General features: G+C 45.7%; 1 protein-coding gene across 2 annotated transcripts in view; it reads right to left on the bottom strand.

Annotated features, from left to right (window-relative positions):
- Nucleotides 1-22,280, bottom strand: part of HDAC7 (histone deacetylase 7) — a 248,207-nt gene extending 225,927 nt beyond the window's left edge. Inside the window, exons 1-2 of one of the 2 annotated variants that reach the window (XM_053297653.1) lie at nt 21,649-22,278; nt 2,532-2,674 (exon numbers count right to left, since the gene is read on the bottom strand). Coding sequence is in view for 1 of the 2 variants with exons in the window: in XM_053297649.1 (XP_053153624.1) it covers nt 21,649-21,667 (19 nt within the window). In the remaining variant the exon portion in view is untranslated. Of the gene's footprint in view, nt 1-2,531; nt 2,675-21,648 lie in introns of both variants that reach the window. The other variant, XM_053297649.1, reaches the window with a different exon arrangement.
- Nucleotides 22,281-23,520: the final 1,240 nt, after the last annotated feature.

The raw sequence follows: 23,520 nt of genomic DNA, 5'->3' as shown, positions 1-23,520 counted from the left end.
GCCTGCAGCGCATAGGCCCTATCTAACGCCTCAGATCAGAAAACAAACACCACTTTGATTAAACAAACAAGAGGCCCCAAAACTTCTCCCACACACAGGCTGGGGTCAGCAGGAGTGTCGGGGAAATGAGGCCAAAAATAAAAATAAAAAACCACCACACTTGCAGCCTGAGGACAAGAAAAACTCCCCATCCTGTTCCTTTTCTTTCCTGCTGTTTCCCCCACTGCATCAAAACTTCAGGGTTCGTTCAGGATACCCTAGCTGATCATGAGTATTCAACCCCAGATCAGCATGAGAAGGTCAAGGGGGCACTGCCAAAGCCACCCTGTATCCTTTTACTTTTTGTATTGCGTTTTCCAAAAAGGAACCCTGCAGACTGGATTTTGAAGTCATGGGCTGCACAAGATATGCTTTTTAGCCCTATTCACATGTTATGTTCAACACACACACACAGGCTGTGCAGTTCTTTTTTAAAATGAAAGCAGGTATTGTCATTCACATTAAAAACATATACATGTGAACAGACATCTGAGCTCGGGTACAATAAAATGAGGCTGTTCTCACAAGCAGCCTAGCCCGGGCTACACTGGGATCCGTGCAGTCCCCAGCACTCCCACCCAGCCAAACCTTACTTTTAAGCCTGGCTCTTAGTGAGGGCTCCCTTAACCCAGCTGCCAGGACTGTATGTCTCCTTGGGTTGCACGCAGGCTGAGGAGACACAGAGACGGGTGCCTAGAGCGCCCGTCTCACGGGGGAATCTCCCAACGCACCATGCTCAATGCTTTGTGGGATATCCCAAGGTCAGGACACGTCCTGGCCTCTGGAGATCGGCACTGCCTGGAGCAGCGCTGCTTGTCTGGGAGCGAGTTTGAAGGATCGTCTAGGGGGGAAGGTAAGGTTTTGCAGCCTTCCTTCCTTCCTGCCCTCCCGAATGGTCATGTGACTAGCTCTAATGACTGAAAAGGACTTCTGACTGGTGATGTGAATTAGGGTGACTAACTGGGAAGGAGATGGGGCTTCTGTGTCTGCCAAGCATCCAAAGGATCACATGAATCTGTGGTAGTGTCACCCTATCCTCTCCATGCCAATATAGTACCTGAAGGTTCATCCAATGAGCATGTACTCTCTCAGGGCCCAGTTGACACTATACAATTATATTGGTTTTATGCTACCTTAACTGACACAGCTTTCCTAGACAAAACCAAAAAAACCCCTAAGGACTGTAGTTTATTTGTTTATTTATCATATTTATATACTGCCTAATATGTGTATCTCTAGGCAGTACAGTTTGGCAGAAATTCTGCGTGATCCCTAACCCTTACCTTGCAGAATTATAATTGCTGAGTTGCCCTGGTATTTAGTCATACACTTGTAACCCACCTTTCTTCCTTCAGGGAACTCAGGGAAGCTTACATGGGGTTGGCAGGTGGTCACCCACCCAGGCACTGACCAGACCTAGACCTGCCTAGCTTCAGCAAAGTGGCTGAATGTGTTTTCAGACCATGTCTTGGAACAAAAATTAAACTAATTTAAGTTAATAGGGTGGAGACATTTATTTATTTAGATTTCTAAACCACTCTTAGTTAAAAATGTCAGGGTGGTATACAATAACTAAAATCACACATAATAAAATCTCATAAAGCACTAGTTAAACCTAGACTTTATTTGAATATGCTCATAGACCAAAAAATACAAAACAATAGATCAATCAACAATAAACATGGGATAAATTAGTAAAACAACAAAATAACAGGACAAAATATTAAATACTAAAAATCCATACATGCTACTCCTAAAACTCTAAATCATAGAGAAGGAGCTACCAAGATGCAGCAAGCCTTTGTGGCTAAAAAAATAAAATTTTGTTACTTGATATGTGACATTATTATCTTCATCTATTAAAAGATACATAACATAAAATTCATTCCAGTGACCTGGAAAATGTTAAAATAAGGGCTGCATCAACCTAGACCAAAGAGCAAAATAAAATACACATCACAAAAGGACATGAGCAAATGACTCAATATCACCAAAGCCACATGGACACAGCTATTGGGAAAGTGGAATATTACGATGCATGCCCTTTGGAAACGCCATGGGGAGAACATTGGGACGGGCTCTAGGAAAGGCCCAGCAGTACTTAAAAAAGGTAAGTGTAGACAGATGAGTGGCTGGAGAAGATCTCAAGGATCCTCTGAGAGGTCGGTATAGACTTGGAGTTCAACTTAAATCATTCTGGAACTTCAAATCCGAGACCTGTTGTTTAATAATAGCCTTGGCCTTTTCAAATACTGAAGATAATAAAGACTCAGGCGAAAGGCCATATGAAAGAAATTTACAGGCACTCTTCCACCAATTGGAACAATAGTTATCAGAGAGTATTAGGGAAATCAGACCAATCGGAATTAAATTATCGCTAACCAGGCAATTAGAGTAGCTATCCAAACTCTGGCCTCACGTGTTCCGAATCACGTTAGGAATGCATCTAGGAGTCAGAAAAAGAGATCTTAAAAAAACAGATTGTACTTTACCAAGGAGCCCAAAGTTGGAATAAAGGCCCAATTACGCTCCATATAAGTTGTGCTGTCGACTTTTCAGGAAATAATTGGATAGCGCCTGGGAGGAAATTCCCTCCCTGAGTTTGATGGAATCACAGGGAATTGCTGCAGTACTCCTAGGGGCAAAGGAGGAGACATAGACATAACTTGAGCAGTCTTCCTTCTAGAACCCTGGAAGACAACTCCTAAGGGTTTAAAACAGTTACCTTGCTCTAGGTCATGGTTATCTAAACACCATTTACACATCTTGGAATGGCTGGGGTCAAAACCATGACTTTCATTTTTTGATGTTTATTGACCAAATGCTCCTCTTCACAACGTTGTTAAAAACAGCCACCAAGCACAGGACAAGACAATGGGAACTAAAAGCTGGACACCGTTCTATATTTCCTAGTTAAAAGCCTGGCCAATCAAGACAGTCTGTGGAGGACTGGAAGGGAGGACATGTGCAGATCTTTTCAGGGATGGGCGTTCCAAAATCTGGAAGCGGCCACAAAGAAGGCCCTGTCCCGTGTGCACAACAACAAAGCATCAGCAGCTGCCAGCAAGCGTAGCAAGGCCTCTCCAACAAATATTGTCAGGTGGGCAGAGATGCACTGAGAAGCGACACTAACCTTTCACTTTTCATTTGCACAGTGTACATACTTGGTTTCTGCCTGTTGGCTTTGTCCTTTTGAGGGTGCGCCATTGGGATCAGGGTGAGAGGCAAAATCGCCCCCTGCCCCAGTTATCAAGATCATGATATTAATCACGGGCTTTTATTTTTTCATAAGCTAAGGGTGGCGGGGGGGATGTGTACGTGTGCTCACGTGTCAAGCTTGTATGTGCATATGCTGGAAAAGTACAGCCACCTCTCCATTTGCATGCAATCATTTGCTTGCATTGCTATTATTAGCCTGCATCTATTTTAATGCCAACAGGGTGCTAGCTACTGTACAAAACATGCACACATTATAAACCTTGTGAAGAAGGCTCTTTACTTAATATCCTACAGAGGAAAAACAGGACTAGTGGCAGAAGGGAAAGATTAACACATGGATGGGGTGAGGGAGAGTCTGGTGACTAGAAAATTGTTAATGCAGCAAGACAAGGGTTTTTTTTTTTTTTTATGCAGAAGTAGAGCTTCAGTGGGCAGGGGGCAGAACCTAAAGAAGCCCCTCCCCCCTACTCCGTTGATTTTTATATCCTAAGAGCTGAATGACGATTTTGGTAACACCACGGGGCACATTCCTCCTCCTGCCAGGACTGTCCTGCTTCATAATGTGGGAGATCTCATGAATGTCCCCCCCTCCACACCATAAACACAGAGAACTAGCACTTCTAGACAAAGGCGAGGCCAGCAGCTTTGTGCACCGTATTTTTTTTTCAAGGAGCACTCAAACCTGTGATGCCCCAGTTGGATGGAGGGTTTCCACTGTCTGAGATTTCTGAACATGGTCGTTGGCTCTAAAAGCAGCTTCACACATCACACAGTACCACATCCAGATTTGCCACCCATGGAAGGTATTCCCACAATCCATAGAAAGTGGGCTAAGGGAGCTTAGCCCTCTTTCCAGTGGTCCTGGGAACCACCGGGCTCGCAGGCGAGCCTGGTGCTCCCAAGGCGGCTAGCCTGCCTAAACCAAGCTCAGAGGCATGATGCTACTAAATACCAGTTGTAGGGGAGCAATGGCAGGAGAGGCTCACACCCTGCCTGTGGGCTTCTTGGAGGCATCTGGTGGGCCAATGTGAGAAACAGGATGCTGGACTAAAACAGCTTGCCTCTGAGGCTGGAATTGGCCAATAACCACCAGGCTGCTAGTACCCATTGATAGACCTGTCCTCCATGATTTTGCCTAAGCCCCTTTTAACATCATCCAAGCTAGTGGCCATTGCCACATCCTGTGGCAGAGAATTCCATAGATTAATTGTGCTCTGTGTGGAAAAACTACTTCAGTCCTAAATTTGTCAGTCCTAAATTTCCTGACCTTCGGTTTCATGGGATGCCATCTGGTTCTCATGTTGTGAGAGGGGGAGAAAATTTTCTCCCTGTCCATTCTCTCTACTCCATGCATAATTGCATGTAGGCACTGATCTCTCCTCCTTTCCTGAGTGAGAGAAATCATGAGCGGTATGCTGCTTCAGGTAACACAGCAGTTGGGATAATAGAAGTAGAAGATTAGGTGCCTTTTTGCCAATTTATACATATATAAATAGCTCATTGTGCAACATCAGCATTGGGCTATTAACATTTCTGAAAAACAAAATGAGTTGAGACACATGTCTTCCTCTTAGTGAAGCTGAATTTGGACACTTAACCTTCTGGCCTTCTTGTGGTTACAGATGCAGCTGCTTGTCTTTCGAATATAGAAGGACTACATTGTAAAAAGGGGGGGGGGATAAAAACCCTCAAGTGATGGACCAAGAACATCAACACAGCTGCTATCTTGTTGGCTTGATTCTGACATTTTTGGAAGCCGTTGGGGAGTCCTCATGCACTTCCCTAAGCCCCTTTTAAAGCTTGGCAAAGGTCTATCAAGAGCATTTTTCAGAGGAATTTGCTTATTTATGATGGGTTCACACTAGGAATGTCTGTTGAACCTTGGCTATTGAATTCACAGAGGTGTTGGTAACGTAACTAATTTATTGAGACATGTATGTACAATTCTTTTGCATGGCTCCTATGAGAGATAAGAAACAAGGGTTCTCGTGGTCCAGAGGTTCCCAACCTTGGGTCCCCAGATGTTGTTGGACTACAGCCCCCATCATCATTTTGGCCACTGTGCTTGGGGATGATGGGAGTTGTAGTCCAACAACATCTGGAGTCTCAAGGCTGGAACTCCTGTCTAATCCAAGGAAAGAGAAAGAGGGAGGGTGAAGGCTTTTGTCCTTAAGAGGGCAGTGCACAGTTAATTTACTGTCCCTAACTTCAACATGTACATCATGGCAGTTCACACATCCAACTGCATGCTCCAGTCAGGATTTGATGTGATTCAGAAACACAGATTCCCAAATGAAGCATGCCTTAAAATGCCAGCTAATTCATATGATCTCCCTCACATTATTGGCTACAATATTGGCTAGTTCCCAATATCCTGGAGCAAAATTCAGGAGAGAATGCATGTGCTATCATTCCTATGGAACACAGTGCAAAACATTCTCATCGTCCAAACTTGCCATAAAACCAGGAAATGCTGTCATACTGGATCCTGTCTTATTGGATCCCCACCTGAGCAGGCACCAGAACTATGCAGAAGGATAATCATCATCAGGAAAGCAAAAATCCAAGAACCCAATAGTTATTGGTGCCTTAAACAAACAAGCCTAGAGTTGCAAGATCTCCAGAAGATCTGCGTCTGAGACTACAGTCACATGGAAGAGGAGCAAATCTGGTTGGGACCAGGACGGGTGAGCAGGGAGAGGCTCACTCTTTCCCCATGGTCCATTTCCCCACTGAAAATCACACACACCCACACCCTGAAGTGGCAATTTGCTTCTGAAGCAGAAATCATCACTGACTACAGTAAACATCTCTATATATAAATGTGTGGGGTTTCTAAAGTTATATTACTGAACAATCTTATATCATTTCTCTAAACAAAATTCATATGATTAGGCAATTCAGTGCTATCTCTGTTATCACTTCAGCACTGTATTTGGAACTGCTGAGCAGAAGTCAAGTCATCAGTGATTCTGGTCTCCCTCTGTTCTTTCCACTGCGCTTTGCAAACCCTTTCCTCATATGGCCTGCCTTCCCACTCACTTTTTCCCTTTGCCTTATCTGCATTTAAGGAGTGCCGATACCCAAAATACAAAAATGCATGCACATTCCATCAGATACGAAGGGCACAGACATGTAAACATGTCACTTTCCCCTTTACTAGATGGAAACAAGGTTCCACTCCTTTCCCCGGCCCTGCTCACATGCAAACAGCAATTACAAATACCGTATATCTGCCTTTTTTCTGATCCAATATCAGATAGAAAAAAGCCACCTAATGGCGCAGCGGGCAAAAGCTTGACTAACAAGCAGAAGGTTGCCGGTTCGAATCCCCACTGGTACTATATTGGGCAGCAGCGATATAGAAAGATGCTGAAAGGCATCATCTCATACTGCACGGGAGGAGGCAATGGTGAACCCCTCTTGCATTCTACCAAAGAAAGCCACAGGGCTCTGTGGCTGCCAGGAGTCGAAATTGACTTGACGGCACACTTTACCTTTAATATCAAATAGAGGAGTATTTTATATGGGAGCACTGGCAGTCAAGTACAAAACATTACCTAAGCAGCAGCCCTCAGATTTTTATTTTATTTTATTTGCCATCTACATGAATTCCCAGGAAATGGCCATGAATTGTGGACGTCCATCTCTTTGCTCACGCTAGCTAGAATGACAGTCTTTGACAAGATTCATGGTATTCCTGGTTTTCACTAAGTTCATCTGCTGGAGCTGCAGTTCAACCAGCCAGCCCAGGAGGCAGAGAACTGTCTGGAATGCAGAGTTATTTTGTTTAGCTTAAAGGAAAATGGAAAGTTAATTTTGGAATCTGGAAATTTCCCTTCTTTGTTTAGCTAAGTTGCACGGCTCAGCAAACAGCACACTCACTAAGTAAACAGCATTTTGCCAGGAGTGAGCTCCCAAAACTGACTGCTGTCATCGACTCACATTGCTCATCTACACCCCCTTCCCTCTCTCTGGAGCTGGCAGGTGAGATGGTCATGTGGCACCTCCCCGGAGAGGAGGTGGCTGGGGCTGCCAGTTGTGCACCCTTAACATACAGGTTCACGTGAGGCTCTTTTTGTTGTTGCTGCTGCTACTGCTGCTGTTAAAACTAGGCCAGAGTAGGGAACCCTGCTTTCCAGCTGTTGCTGAACTACAACTCCCATCATCCCCGGCTATAGTTGATTGTAGCCACAGATGGTGGGATTTGTAGTTTTAGGCCAAAGTTGTCTACCCCAGAACTAGGGTTTGGTCCGAGGCCACATATTAGAGTTTATTTGCTGAAGCTCAGGAGGCCCAAGTGTGGTCAGTGCCTGGATGGGTGACTGCCTAAAGTTCCATGACAAAAGAAAGACAGGGAGCATACATGTAATCCAAAGCAAGAGGGTGGGGAGGGAGAGGAAAATGACACAGGACCAAAAAATTGAAGACAAAAAAAAGGGGGAAGAACTCCCAAGGTGCTGGTAGATTTACTCAGTGTTTTTATTGGTATACTTTCATAAAATTGGTTTAGTGTTGCCTTATGCATTTTGAGGTGTGAGGCAAACATTGTAATTAATTTTATCTACACCAGGCCTGCTCAGCTTAGGCCCCCCAGATGTTTTTGAACTACAACTCCCATAATTCCCAGTCACAGTGGCCAATAGCCAGGGATTGTGGGAATTGTAGGCCAACATCTGCAGGAGGGCCAAAGTTGAGCAGCCCTGATCTACACCATGGTAAACCCCTCCTGTATTCTACCAAAGACAACCACAAGGCTCTGTGGTCGCCAGGAGTTGACACTGATTCAACGGCACACATTACCTTTAAAAAGAATTGCCTCTAAAGAAGAGCACCACCTCAAAACACATAAGGCAACACTAAAGCAATTTTATGGAAGTATACCAATAAAAACACTGAGTAAATCTACCAGCATCTTGGGAGTTCTTCCCCCCTTTTTTTGGCATAAGTGTAATAAATACCGGATTTACCCAAATCCAAGACAAGGTTTTTTCCTCTTTCCTGGTAAATATGGAGGGGTCATCTTAAATTCAGAGTCCTCTTTTTTTTGGGGGGGGGGGAATATAGGTATATTCTGTTTTTAACCTCAGTCTTTTAGGGGATTATCTTATATTCAGATTCACCTTCTATTCGAGTAAATATGGTAATATTAGTTTGAATTAATCCTTTCATTGGGAAAACTATTCCCAAGCTGCAGTCATTTTCCTTAGTATATTGATGTTATGCATGCATGTATTTTTTTAGTAATAAAACTACATATTTAACAATGCAAATAAAAAGGCACAGAAAACAACAGCCATAACTGCATTAAAATAATCCTAAAGTTGTTTATAAAACATGTTGAAGTGCTTGGGTGAATTTTTTAAAAAAGTCTTATGCTGGCATCAAAAGGACATCAGGTCAGGTGCCAAGCAAGCTTCCCTGTGGAGGATGTACCACATGAGAGGCATCACAGCATCACACCAAGAAGGCCCTCTCCTGGGTCAAGACCAGCCTGACTTTAGCTGGCAAGGGGACCTGGAAGAAGGTCTCAAGTAAAGAACAAAGGATTTGGTCAGGGTCAAGTGGGGAGGGACATTGTCTTGTTATTTAACACAGAAATGGTTATTTATTTGATTGATTGATTGATTAGATTTCTATACCACCTTGATTGATTGATTAGATTTCTATACCACCCTTCTAAAAATGGCTCAGGGCGGTTTACATTAAAACAAAACAATTAACATCAATTAACATTTAAAAACAGAGACTATAAAACACCATAAAACAATTAACAGTTAAAACATTCAAAGCAATTTTAAAAGCCTGGAAAACCAGGTTACAGCACAAACTTTTACAAGAAATTAAAAACCCTGGAAGGCCAGGCCAAACCGAGAGGTTTTGAGGGCTCTCCTGAAGGCCAATAATGAATTCAGATTACGGATTTCTGCCGGGAGTGCATTCCAGAGCCCAGGAGCAGCTGCTGGGAAGTCTCGCCTTTTGAGTCACCACCAGATATACCGGTGGTAACTGGAGACGGACCTCCTCAGATGACTTTAACATGCAGTGGGGATCATGCAGAAGAAATCATTTTAAAGGGTCTTCACACACGCAGCCTAACCCAGGGTAGGGCAGCCCAGTCTGGGTTAGGCTGCGCATGTGAAGCACCGAGAGTGAGGTCTCTCCCGGCGCTGCCCCCGCACCAAGCCCCACTTTTTAACCCAGCGTTTAGCTGTGGTTCGCTTAACCTCAGCCTGGAGATCATCAGAGCGATCACCACCAGGTTAAATGGCAGCTGCTCTAACTAGGGCACCCCCGTGCTCATGCCCCGGGGCAGTCTCCCCCCACCCAGAGGCTCCTTCTGCCGCACCACTGCTCGTGTGGACACAAGGTGCAATGGAGGAGAGTATGGCGGCTGCCCTTCTGCCGGGGAAAGCAGGCGAACTCCTGCCTTCCCTGCAGCCCACCCACCCTCCCCAGTCAGGTGCTATGAAAGACCTCTTAGTGGTTTTTCTGCCATCTCCCCATTAAAACAACAGAAGACATTGAGAGGAAATTGACCTCTAACCCCAGTGTCGTATCAAAAGTCAGAAAACTGTCGAACCTGGCTAGATCACACACTTGCCTGTTCATCCTCTGATTCCTCACTACAAGATCACTCTGCATGTGTGGATGGACAGCTAAATGTGCAAAGAGTCTCCATTGAAAAGTATTGCTGATGTGACATGAAAGTTCTTGGTCCTAACAAAGGAACAACCGGATTGTGATTCGTCCCCCCACCCCACCCCCATAGTGGATTAATGTGGATACCTATGATTTTGGTAGAAAAAAGTCTTGAAATAAATAAAGTGATGATGGACACAAGTGTAAAAATCTGTAGCCCGCCAGGATCTGTAAATGCTCCTCCTCATGTCCAAGTGTGACTTGATGCCAGCTTAAAAACCACTTCAGTGTCAGTGTGGGCACAACCTCACAATAGTGGCTTGACATATGCCTAAGCCACTACATGTTAAATGTCAAGACATGCCCTACAGTTCTGACTGACCCACTCAACCAAGCAATTTTTGAGCCACTCAACCAAGCCACTTTCACAGATTCTCAGATATCTCCGTTTTTGTTCTTGGTAATCGTGGGGTGGGGTGGGGAGGAGATTGCTGAATATCAGCGTTTCCTGCAAGTCAGGTTTCTGTCCTAAGGCACAAATCATTGCAATAAATATTTGGCTCTGGGCACCGTCTTATCAAGCGGCAAAATAAACTGGCGGAAGCTTAGAGAAGAGAAATGGTCAGGCAGCTGCAGAAGCTGAGATAGGAGAGAAGATTAAAGAGCTGGATACTTCAAGGGGTGGCTCTGAAGGGCCACGATAACAAATGGGCTTCTGCACTAAAACCCTGGATGGAAAGAGGGGTGGGATAGAATTTTGTTCCCAGAAAACCTGAGTGATCCCTTGGAAATATTCAGCACCTCTACACAGAATTGAGGCGGTTTGCACAAACAGCAAACTCTGTTTAGCACCTCCTTTATTTTGTTTCTTTGCATTGTATTCATTAAAAAACCTGAATCCCACTTTAGTTTATTTTACTGTTTTTAAAACATATAACCCAGGTGTAGTTTGAGCCACAAACTAAAGAGCCAGGTTGTTGAGCAAAACCCACCATTTCACATGCTTCTGTGAAATGTATACAAGTCTATATTCAACACTTGTACAATGAGTGTACAGTGGCCAATTTGAGGTGATGAGAGGATGTTCTGATCTAAACTGTCTTGAAAAACTAAAAATTAACAAATCACCAGGGCCAGATGGCATCCACCCAAGAGTTCTGAAGGAACTTAAATGTGAAATTGCTGATCTTCTAGTAAAAATATATAACTTGTCCCTACAATCGGGCTCTGTAGTACCAGAAGACTGGAAAGTAGCTAATGTAACCCCAATGTTCAAAAGGGATCCAGGGGGAATCCGGGAAACTACAAGCCAGTTAGCTTAACTTCTGTGCCAGGTAAATTGATGGGAAGCATACTTAAGGGACATATAGAAGAACAGGCCTTGCTGAAGGAGAACCAGCATGGCTTCTGCAAGGGCAAGTCTTGCCTCACTAACCTTTTGGAGTTCTTTTAAGAGTGTCAACAAGCATGTGGATAAAGGTGATCCAGTTGATATAGGGGCTGTTCTCACATGCACCCTAACTCAGGCTAGGGAAGCCCAGCCTGTTTAGGTTGCGTGTGAGAACCACCGAGATCAGGCCCGATCCCGGCAGAGGAGCACCACCTAGCCCCACTTTGAAACACGGCTCTTAGCCAGAGTTAAGGGCCTGAGCAAGCCTTCAACCCAGACTCTGGGATCGTGTGTTCACTGGGGCTATGTTAATGACCAGTGTACACAGACATAGGCACCTAGAGCACCTGTCTCCGGGGGGAATCCCCCAATGCATCACACATGTGCGGTGCACTGTGGGATATCCAGAGAACAGGACACGTCGCCCCAGACTCCAGAGCTCTGTGCTGTAAGATGCAGCATGGATCATCTGGGAGCACGGTCCATGCTCCCAGCAGGAATCCAGTGCTCATCTGGGGAGAAAGTGAGTACAACTAGCCTTCCTCTAACCCCACCCGCCCACCACCCCACCTGGTCGTGTAAACGAGCTCATAGTATATTTGGGCAGCACATAATCAATCAATGGAATTCTCTGCCACGGGATGTGATGATGGCCACTAGCTTGGATGGCTTTAAAAGGGGCTTAGACAAATTCATGGGGGACAGGTCTATCAGTGGCTACTAGTCTGGTGGCTATAGGCCACCTCCAGCCTCAGAGGCAAGATGCCTCTCAATACCAGTTGCAGGGGAGCACAAGCAATAGAGAGGGGATATCCTCACCTCTTGCCTGTGGTCTTCTTAGAGGCATCTGGTGGGACATTGTGGGAAAGAGGATGCTGGACTATATAGGCCTGGGGCCTGACCCAGCGGGACTGTTCTTAGTGTACACAGGTACAGTTATTCACATAGTATGTTGAACACAGTATACCACGCATTTGAAGGGCCTGTACCCAGGTTCACTTTAAAAATGAGTGCAGGTACAATCATTCACACAGACACATGTACAGACCTTTGAATGCAGGTACAACATAATGTCTGAATAGGGCTTGCATGAGAAACGGCAGGGTGCACAGGTCTGGAGGGCGCATGAGTATACCCACCACTCCCACTGACTCTTTTCAGCCAAGGGAGGCAAGGTTAGTGAAAGCAGCTGTGGGGATCGTTCTTGCACCCACTCTCCTGAGCAGCACCCTATACTAAAACTGGGGAGTGACTGGTAAAATTTAGAGCAAGTTAAACATGTTTATGAACCTTTAAAGGACACTACTGTCAGCAAGCCCCAGCTTCTTTCTGCTCAGATAGACTGCTCCTGCTGTTCTACTGTGAGCCAGCTCCACAGCTGTGCAAATATTTGCTGGCAGCTGCTGTCCAATCAGCAGCAGTTTGCCAGAGTAATATGTCTCTGATTTACTCCTCAATTTAATAATAGTATTTTATGGCTGGCTGGGCTTGTCCCTTTACTGTGCTGCAGTAAACACAGCACAGTGGTGAAGAAACTGCAATGGTGCTACTCTGCCTGACCGGCTGCCCTCACTAAGCCTCTGAGCTAACTGACATCTGGCTTATCATTTGTCCCCTTGAAAATATGTCTAATGATTTCAACTGAAAAGAAACTTGACATAATGCACTGGAGAGAGAGAGAGAGAGAGAGAGAGAGAGAGAGAGAGAGAGAGAGAGCGCAGAAGGTTCCAAGTTGCCTCCTTGGCATCTCCAAGACAGGGCTGAGAGAGATTCCTGCCTGCAGCCTTGGAGAAGCCACTGCCAGTCTGTGAAGACAATACTGAGCTAGATAGACCAATGGTCTGACTCAGTATATGGCAGTTTCCTATGTTCCTATGTAACTCCCATAGTTTCCCATAGCCCTATCCATCCCCAGCACAGCATCCCTCCAGGGGTTGCTGCTGGTGTCTATCTTGTGCTTCTTCTTTAGACTGTGAGCCCTTTGTGGACAGGGAGCCATCTTATTTATTTATATCTATGTAAACCGCTTTTGGAACTTTGGTTGAAAAGCGGTATATAAATATTCATCGTATTCATATTTGTATTCATGGACTTGAACCGTCACGCCAATGAGCCCTGAGAGAAGAAGGAAAGTCAGAAGGCAATAGGAGTCCTGGTGTTCACAACTCTTAACTGTTTCCTCACATACGACATGAGGTGGGTCCTCTCTGCTCTTCCACAGTGTGCCTCTAACCACCAATTACAGATGAGGGCTGCCCCTTTTCTAGAAAGCAAGAGAGAAAAGAACCCTCTGACAACCTCATGAGCCACTTAGTGAGGAAACAGTGTGGAACATACTCTGCATAGATAGAGACACTCTCTTGAATAATCACTAATAAGAACACTTCATAGACGCATATAATTTTGTTTGTTCGGTTTTTCGGATTTGTGGATTGCCCCAAACTTCGTCTCCGGATGGTTTACAACATCAAACAGATTAAAAATGAAAACCTTAAAACAATTTAAAACCACTGTGAAGTCAAAAAGCTTGGGTGATAAAATAAGTCTTTAGAGACTTTTAAAAAGTTGTCAGAGATTGGAAGGCTCTTATTTCAGCAGGGAGCACATTCCAGAGTCTCAGGGCAGAAACAGAGACAGCCCATCCCGGAGTCCATCCACACAAGCCAGTGGAAACTGCAGACGAACCTCTTTGGATGATTTCAGTGGGATGTGGGGCTCATGGCAAAGAAGAGGTTCTCTTACATACCCTGGACCTAAGCTGTTTAGGGCTTTATATGTTTTAACCAACTCCCTGTATCTTGCCTGGAAACCTATTGATAACCAGTGTAATTTTTTTAATATAAGAGGAATATGGTAACTCCAAGATTTATTATTATTTATTTATTACATTTATATCCTGCTCTTCCTCCAAGGAGCCCAGAGCAGTGTACTACATACTTAAGTTTCTCCTCACAACACCCCTGTGAAGTAGGTTAGGCTGAGAGAGAAGTGACTGGCCCAGAGTCACCCAGCAAGTATCATGGATGAATGCGGATTTGAACTCGGGTCTCCCCGGTCCTAGTCCAGCACTCTAACCACTACACCATGCTGGCCATGCTGGCATTTTGTACCAACTCAGTTTCCAGACTATATACAAAGGCAGCCACACATAGAGCTCATTGCAGTAGTCAACTCTGGAGATTACCATCATGTGCACCACTGTTCTGAGGTCATTTATCTCAAGAAACAGATGCAGCTGGCGTATCAACCAAAGCTGATAGAAAACACCTCTGGCCACTGCCTTAATCTGGGAGAGGTTTGGATCCAGAAGCACTCCCAGACTGCATACCTGTTCCTTCTGGGGAAGTGTGACTCCATCCAGAACCAGCAGATCAAAATTGTCTCCTGAGTTCTGACCCCGCACAATAAGTACCTCCATCTTATCTGGATTCAGTCTCAGTTTGTTATCCCTCATCCAGCCCATTACTGCCTCCAGGCAGACATTTAGGGAGGTTATGCCTGCCTTTTCCTGGGCCTTTCCCAGATGGCAGGCTTAATCACGAGCTTATGCGACTAATCAGTTGCATTGAAGCCACATAGAAACTGCAGCCTGAAGCCAAAATAATAACAATTCTGGGGGCATTCTCATAGGGCTGCTTTGATGCGGTGTCTCTCTGTTCCTTTCTAATTTCCCCTATGATCCATTCATACCGCTTGCACCCCAGGACTTTCTCAGGTCCCTTCTAGCCAATGGCTTTCTAGAGTAGGCAGGATACCGCATCTCCTTTCCCTGCCCTACCGCACATGCATGGTGTGTGCTTCTAAGCACTTTCATTTTAATGAATGTGTGTGTGTATATAAACTATTTATTTATTTCTTCTTCTTTATCATATTTTTATACCACCTGATATGTAAATCTCTAGGCAGTGTACAAATCCCAGCATTAAAATCATAGGTTAAAATACATAAAACATGCTAAAAACAATATAAAACAAATTATTAAAATTCTAATTAAAAGCTTGCGAGAACAGGAAAGTCTTGAGGGTCTTCCTGAAAACAAACAGAGAAGGAGATTCTCTTATTTCAGCAGGGAGCATATTCCAAAGCCCCAGGGCAGCCACAGAGAAAGCCTGGTCCTGAGTCACCACCAGATGAGCTTGTGGCAACTGCAACTGGACCTCTTCAGAAGATCATAAAAGGTGGGCGGGTGCATGACAGAGGAGGCACTCTCTTAAATAGCCTGGTCCCAAGCCGTTAAGGGCTTTATAGGTAATAACCAGCACTTTGTATTTCACCCGGAAACATACTGGCAGCCAGTGCAGTGCTTTCAAAACTGGTGTTATATCATCCCTTCGTGTTGTCTCAGAGACCAATCTGGCTGCCACATTCTGTACCAATTGTAGTTTGCGGACTACGTAAAAGGCAGCCCCACGCAGAGCGCATTACAGTAATCAAGTCTGGAGGTTACCCGCATATGTACCACTGTTTTAAGGTCATTCATCTCTAGAAACTAATGTAGCTGATGAATCAGCCGAAGCTGATAAAAAGTGCTCCTGGCCACCACCTCAGTCTAAGAAACCATGGAAAGCTTTGGGTCCAGGAGCATTCCCAGGCTACGTACCTGATCTTTCAGGGGGAGTGTAACCATTCAGCTTCAGTTTGTTATCTCTCATCCAGCCCATTGCCACCTCCAAGCAGGCATTTAGGGAAGATGTGCCATTTCCTGATGAGGTTGACATGGAAAAGTAAATCTGGGTGCCATCAGCATATTGGTAACACCCAGCACCAAACCTCATGTAGATGTTAAAGAGCATTGGAGACAGTATGGAGCCTTGTGGAACTCCACTCCATACTTCAGTTTCCGCTTTGCAGAGCAACAGTCTCCATCTGGAATCTACCAGAGAGGTAGGAGTGGAACCACTGTAAAACAGTGTCACCCAATCCCAGCCCCCTCAGGCGGTCCAGAAGGATACCATGATCGATGGCATTGAAAGCTGCAGAGAGATCCAAGAGGATCAGCAGAGTCACACTCCCTCTGTCGATAGCCAATTGGAGATCATTCATCAGGCCCACCAAGGCAGTCTCAACCCCATAGCCCACACGAAAGCCAGTCACTATGTAACTGATGCAACCAATGGGACTACTTGGGAGTAGGAAGTTCTACTCATGTTTAGAAAATCATTACTCTGGATGAGGGTTAATAAGGTGCATAAGAAAACAGAGCTCCTGAGAGGGTGCCTGCCCAGTCGTTGGCTTGGTGGCACTCACTTAGCCAGTGCCTTGCTGCCTTCCTGCAGGTTCCCCTGGGACTTGTAGCAGCCTGACTCGGAGGGAGGACTCTACCTCCACGGCCTGGCTAGCGCCTGCTGCCAAACAGAGCAGACTCATCAGAAGGCTGGGAGTTGGCCCACCCTGACCAAGGATCCTCTCTCTCTCTCTCTCTCTCTCTCTCTCTCTCTCTCTCTCTCTCTCTCAGTCTCTCTCTCTCTCATTTTATTTTTTCCCTTGGTCTTAACTTGTGCAAGAGCACTGACTTGGCAAAATCAATGGTCTTGCTGAGTGTTTCTCAAGTTAAAAATGTTCAATGGTCTTTGCTGAGTGTTCCCAGCAAAGTTGTTTTTTTTTTTTAATCCAAAAAGCCCGAGGCTTTAGGAAAAGTCTTTCTGCCACTATGGCCCCTCCATACACCTCAGAAGAATTGTCCTTATCCTAAAAAACCACCATAGAAAGTGGAACTTCTCAGTACAGGCATAATTCGGGCTAAATTCCAATGCGCAGGGAAAACCCCAAATCGTGTATGGAGTGCTCCCCAGGTTCATGTGGCAGGAGGCCTCCCTTAAGGATTGGTCCTCAGCCATTTAGGGCTTCAAAGGTTTTCAGCCCCCAGGTTCCTCTCATCGTACCAGTACAAGAATGCAAACGGGGGTGGCGGCATCTGCAGGGGGGAAATCAGCAGGACCGGGGTGCTTATCCTTTCCCCTGCTGGTTATTCCTTTCTTCTAGTCCCCCACCCCACCCTACCATTTTAAACACTGTTTCTCCCATGCTCTGAGACCGGAACAATTCTGGCTGTGGGGAACAGGCATGGGAAAGGGGACGCACCCCTTCCTACCACCTGCAAATCATCCCATGCATGCATGCCCCCCTTTGCATTCACATGAACTGGCAGTCATGCTTCTAAGGAACACATGTTTGTCAGGTTAATCTGTAGCACACAGGTCATATGCATACAGCATGCACATATGCAGGCCAACACGCACAGTTGACCAATACTTCAACAACTCTGCCTACTCCCTTCCCTGCTACATCTCTTCCCACTAACAGAACACCCCTATCTATCCCTACACGTTGCCTGCAGACTGTTCTTTTTTTAAAAAAGGTCTGAGCAGCTGGGATGTTCATAAGCATTCTGCAACACCTCAGCACTTGAGCCAATGGCTAAGGCGAGGGCTTGTTCCAACCAACTGAAGCTATAAATCATGTTCTTTCGATCCATTTTCTAAAAGGCTTCAGAATGTGAGATGAAACAAACAGACAGAGGAGGGAGACCAAGGAAGCACAGGCCAACTCAAGACTGAAGCTTGCCTGTGATGTGCTTACTGCACTTCAACATAATGAGCCTCTTCACATGACCAGGTGGGCCGTTGTGATGAACTTACCTTCCCTCCAGACGATCCGGACTCATGGGTGGGATGTGCGAATCGCGCTCCCACACAACTTGGGCTGCGTAGAGCAGTGTGGATCTCTGGAGGCTAGGGCAATGCACTGGACAATCCAGATATCCCACAATGCAACACGCAATGAGTGTGGTGCATTGAAGAATCCCCAAGGAGTTGGGTGCTCTAGGTGCCCAACTCTGTGTATGCCTGGGCTTCATGCAGCCCGAGCAAACATACGACCCTGGCTAAAGGCCGGGGTTAAAAGTTGGGCTACCCGCAAGGGCAGCACTGGGATCAAGATTGATCCTGGTGGTGTACTTGGGCAGCCAAACCCAGGCTGGGCTGCCCTAGCCTGGGTTTGACTGCTCAAGTACATAGTCTTATTCTGTGCTTTAATCCAATACCTCATTCATTTCCCTGTGGAAATGCATCATACAATGAGTGTTCTCAAACTTGGGTCCCCAAATGGACTACAATTCTCATCACCCACAGCCACAATGGCCTTTAGCGGGAAATGATGAGAATTGTAGTCCAACAACATCTGGGGAGCCAAGTTTGAGAACCTCTGCCCTAGAAAATTGCCCAAACAGGTTCTGTATTTCTTTTTGCAATGTCAAAACAGTGTCAAACATGAAGCGTGATCTTCTGGACAGGATAACTGGCAGCCACCCACAGATCTAACCTCTATGCATTTATCTAATCTTTTGTTCAAAGCATCCACTATAGCCTGGCAACAAGGAGCCCCCTTGGTTAATTAAATCAACACTGGCTTTTGTTCACTGTCCATGTCCTGTCCATCAACATACATACAAGAATGGGCCGAGAGGGGCCATATGAACATCTTTCCATGTGTCGCTTTCTTCCTATAGCTTCCTTCCTCCAGCCAAGAGATGCCTCCCTCTTAACAAGCCTCATGCCCTCCCCTCTCCCTTGTCAGGGATCAAGCCCTGCCGGAGCCCACCAGGAAACACACCACAAAGAAAGAAGTAAACATCCTTCTCTCTTTGTTCAGCTTCCTTTCTTTGAGACTCAAAAGAATTTACTAAGCTGTAGACATTTGGCAATGAGCATCTCTGGTACTTACAAGTTGGTCAGTTTCCAACCCCAGTTTCCAACCCCATATTCCCCTCCATCCCACAACTGATGCAAAGGGGAAGACAGACTGTCTAGAAATGGGACTCGCTTCAGCAGGCTTCCTACCTTAGACTCTATTAATGTGCTGGGAATCTCACAAGGCAATCTTAAGCTAGGCCACCAGGAGATGCGTGACATGAAGCGAGAGAGAGAAACATGAAAAAGAAGCCATCAGTCAGGCTCCTGTGTGTATGCTTAGATAAGAGTAAATCCTATTCAACTGAGTGCAACTTCTGGGTAATTATCCATAGGAATATATATATATATATATATATATATATATATATATATATATACACACACACACACACACACACATACACACACACACACAACTTTTAGCTGCAGCAGACTTATTCCCATACAGAAGTAGAACTAGACCTGGACAGTATGAGCTCTTACTCTTGTGCAGGTACATAGGCTCAAGCCAGACAGAACTGGTACACTGCATGCCAGCAACAAAATCCAGGAAAAAATGTTGAACGTCAAAATAATGGAGAAAGAACCACAGAGAAGGAGGTGTGCCACCCATCAAGTATCCCTGTGAGAGTGTGCCACCCGTTTTTTTCAGCACACCAGCATATTGGTGCATAGGTACTGTATGTATTTCAGGACCAGCTCACGTAGGGATGTGTGTATCATCTGTATTCTCCTGGTGGCTTTACTGGGGACACTGTAAGAAATTACTTGTTAAACAGTCATCTGTATTCATCCAGTGCATAGTGCAGTCAGAGGTTGAGCCAAAATGAATGTGGGAAGCGCATTCTCAAGCGCATCTCAATCAAATTTGCTCAAAACAATCAGAACGTATGTTCTTCTAATTTGAACCTCTCCTCCCTCCATATTCTCAAATACTGGTATTTGGGGGTTTTATAATAAAATCATGAGGTATATACAGTCCTGAATTTTGTAAACTGAGCAACATTAACTTTCAAAAGTGAAATCTGTACGTTTTCAACATTCAGACATTCAAATTCAGATGAAGACACCTTTACACTTTCCCACACTCTCCTACCCCAAATTTCAGCTCCAGATCCAGTGCACAATACATCTGGGTAAATAAACGCAGACGGGTAACCTTGAAAAGGATCCACTCTTTCTTTCTTCACAGTCATTCATATCTATATCTATATCTATCTGCAGACACACACCTACACCTTCATTGCTATGCACACCCATGCTTCTAAGCATCAAGAACTCTGACCCCTGAAGTACCATTCAACAAGCTGCCCCCCCCCCCGTTGCCTCAGTATTCCTCTTTTGTCAGTTGGCTTTATCTCTGAGTCTAAAGCCCTTCTATCAAACAGATCAAAAGGCCACAATTTATCATCTGCCCTGAGCCCCTGGGATCATTCGGGCTATCAATTGCAATAAATAACTGCTCGGCAGGAAGTCTTGTGAAAATCAAGTAACAAAAATGAACCATCAGCACATCACTGGGAATGGAGGAGTGATTAAACGAATAGCAATTCTGAATGCTTACACAAAATCCTCTAGGCTGCAATCCTAGGCACACTTGCCCAGGACTAAACCTAACAGAACACAGTGGGACTTACTTTTGAGTAAACATGTATAAGCCTGGGCTGTGTGTTTCTAAATATAAAAGCTGATCACCCTTAGAAAGGGCTAACTTCCGGTCTGTAAGCAGCCTGAAGTACGCACTCCAGCAACAAACTAGCTAGAATCCCCTTTAGAGCTCCATCAAGGATTATACCTTGCCATGAAAAAGAGAATCCCACAGCATTGCAGCTCATATTGGGCTGAGCAAGCGTAGGATGACAACAAAGAAGCATGCTGCTTATTCGAGTTGCTGCTCCAGTGACACAGGATAAGAAGATGCACCAACAGAGGATGGCAATGCTACATACATGAGAGGAAGCCCAATGAAGTTAGAGCGATTTTCTTTTTCCTGAATAGACACACACACACACACACACAAGCTTGTACTGTAAAATTATGCAATCTTCCACACAGAACTCTTCTATCAGGTGGAACGGCAAGGCATCCAGCATTTACAGCAACCTCTCTAAAGCCAAGCAAATAGCGAGCTTTGCATTCTCCGCATTCTGTGTAACTTGGAAATCTGCATACTCTCAATGAGAGGGTGTTTGTTTGTTTGTTTTTGGGTTTTTTTTAAGGCTGCACAAAACAGCATCTTGCTCTCCTAGTGTGTCCGTCCCTGTCTGGAGACTGAAATCACTCCTGATCTTCCTTTTTATTTTATTTTATTTTTTTAAAAAAATCCAGATTTCGTCCTGGGTTGCAGTCTTGCAGAGATATTATGGAGGCAGCGCGGTAGGATTCGCGCGACTGTCACACGAGGAGGAAGCAGGCCCCTGAGTTGAGCGATGCTGTCCCCCTCCGCCCGCCGCACGCTCCCGGCCCAGGAGAGAGCACAATGGCAGGCCGTGGCTGAACCAGCGGCTTGCACCGCCAACCCCCTCGTGTGCATCTCACACAGTCTCTCGACTGTGAGAAAGTAGGAAGCCGCAAATAAGCCAGCAGCAAACATCAAGGGCAGTTACCAGACTCTGCCTCGTCCCACTTCTCCTCGGACTCGCACCAAACAACCTGTGGACTACTCACCCCCATGAAGTCCATGCATCCAGGGGCCTTCAGTGGAATCCTGGCAGGCAGTGTCTCATCACTCAAGGATTCTTCTTCTTCTTCTTCTTCTTCTTCTTCTTCTTCGAAGGAGGCAGTTGCTTTCTTAAGCCACAGGATTTACTGAGGTTCAGTGAGGAGAGAGAGAGAGAGAGAGAGGAAGGCAGAAGGGGAGGGGCTGCGAGAAAGAAAGGCCCAAGGGCCGTATAGAATGACAATGGAGGGAAATGCTTTATCAAACCTAGAAAGCTCAGCCAGCCAACCCTACCCTGGGAACAAGGGGCGGAGGGGTGAGGGCTGAGAGAGAGAGAGAGAGAGAGAGAGAGAGATGTCCTGCGGAAGAAAAGAAAGTTAGCTAAGCTGCTGTGGTCCCCTCCCTTGGCAGCAGATGTTTCTTCTCCCTCTCCTTCTCAAAGCCCAATTCGCACACAAGGCAGGAACATTTGTAATAACGCCTGCTTTTACCCCCCCCCCAAAAAAAATTTTTTTTAAACGAGGTATAGTTAACTTCTTTGGAAATGTTTTTGGGGGATGGAGCATGCGGGTCGTGGAATCCAGACTGCGTTTCTCATGCACACCCTCTTTTCCTCCCTCCCCTCTGTCTCTCTCGCCCCATCCCGGCCTTCCAAGTTCTTGTGAGTCAAACGTTAGCAATGTGTTGCCGTAATGTTACCAATCTGGTATGCAGAATCCAAGGGGGGTTTCGCTAATAAAATACATGCACATCTGCTGACGGCAGCGGGGAGGACTGGGGTGTGTGTGTGTGCCTGTTGTCATCAGAGTGCACTGTGTGCGCAAATGTGCACGTGTGTCCTTCAAGAAAGGCAGCAGGGTTCACAAAGGGTCCAGCCTCATTGGACACACACTCCCACCCCTCCCCACTTAAATGGCTGGATTTTGTGTAGGACTGGCTCCAGGTTTCAGGGGGCCCTCTGCCAACTGTGTGCCTCTGCCCTGCTTCTCCTAGCTCAGTGGGCTCCAAGCGAGTTGCTCTCATCACCCTGCGAAGGCTACAGGCACAGTGGTGGTTACCTGGATCAGCCCTGGCCTACAGTGGTCCAGCAGTGCTGATCCCTGATGTCAATTCTGTTGTCAGGCTAGATACAGCTTATGGGGTGGAGGAAGTGCCCTCAGGATTCATACAGCCTGCAGGCCTTATGGTTGCCCGGGACAACTCCAGGCTTTGGGGGCGAGGGGGAGAGAGTTTGGCACACTGCCCTCCAGGTAGGGTTGTCAACCTAAACAAAAGCTATTCCTGAATTTATTTTCCTCCACCAGTATATTTTCCCAATGTTTCCCACAATATCAACCCCTTAAAACTGATTTGGGACTGCTTTCAGTACTCACTTGGGAGTTATTTGCACATGGCTTCATGCTGCAAATAACTTCATCCTCCCCTCTGCTCTCGGGTTTTGTTTTGATGAAAGTTCACATGGCATGCCTCCATGTTTTCCTTCTAGCCAGAGGCGTTCCCCCCCCCCCCAGATTACTAAAGAGCTACATCTGCATTTCTAAAGAGAGTATCTCCCTTATCATGCTAATGATTCTACATCAGTGCCTCTCTCTATTTGCTCCAGCATTTTCAGAAAAAGTAGCTTAAAACCAGCATTTTAAAAACCTGGAAATACCTTGAGAGATATGTTAGAATTCACAAGACAAAGCCCAATTTGTGTGTGGAGTGACTGTCCAAGGATCTCGAAGGGACTTCGGGGGTACGTTTGGCTGGTGTGTGAATGCACACACTCTCTTCTGAAGGAGATTCAGGGTAGAAGCCCTGTCTGTGAAGCCTCCTGGAGGTTGATGCTGTTTCCTGAGGACTCCAGGCCAGTCCTGGCGAGTGGCAACCTACCTCTG

The sequence above is a fragment of the Hemicordylus capensis genome, chromosome 2, assembly GCF_027244095.1.
Source record: "Hemicordylus capensis ecotype Gifberg chromosome 2, rHemCap1.1.pri, whole genome shotgun sequence".
In the NCBI taxonomy this organism is placed as follows: Eukaryota; Metazoa; Chordata; class Lepidosauria; order Squamata; family Cordylidae; genus Hemicordylus; species Hemicordylus capensis.
The sequence above is the reverse complement of the archived record's forward strand: the minus strand, read 5'-3'. Positions and strand labels throughout refer to the sequence as shown.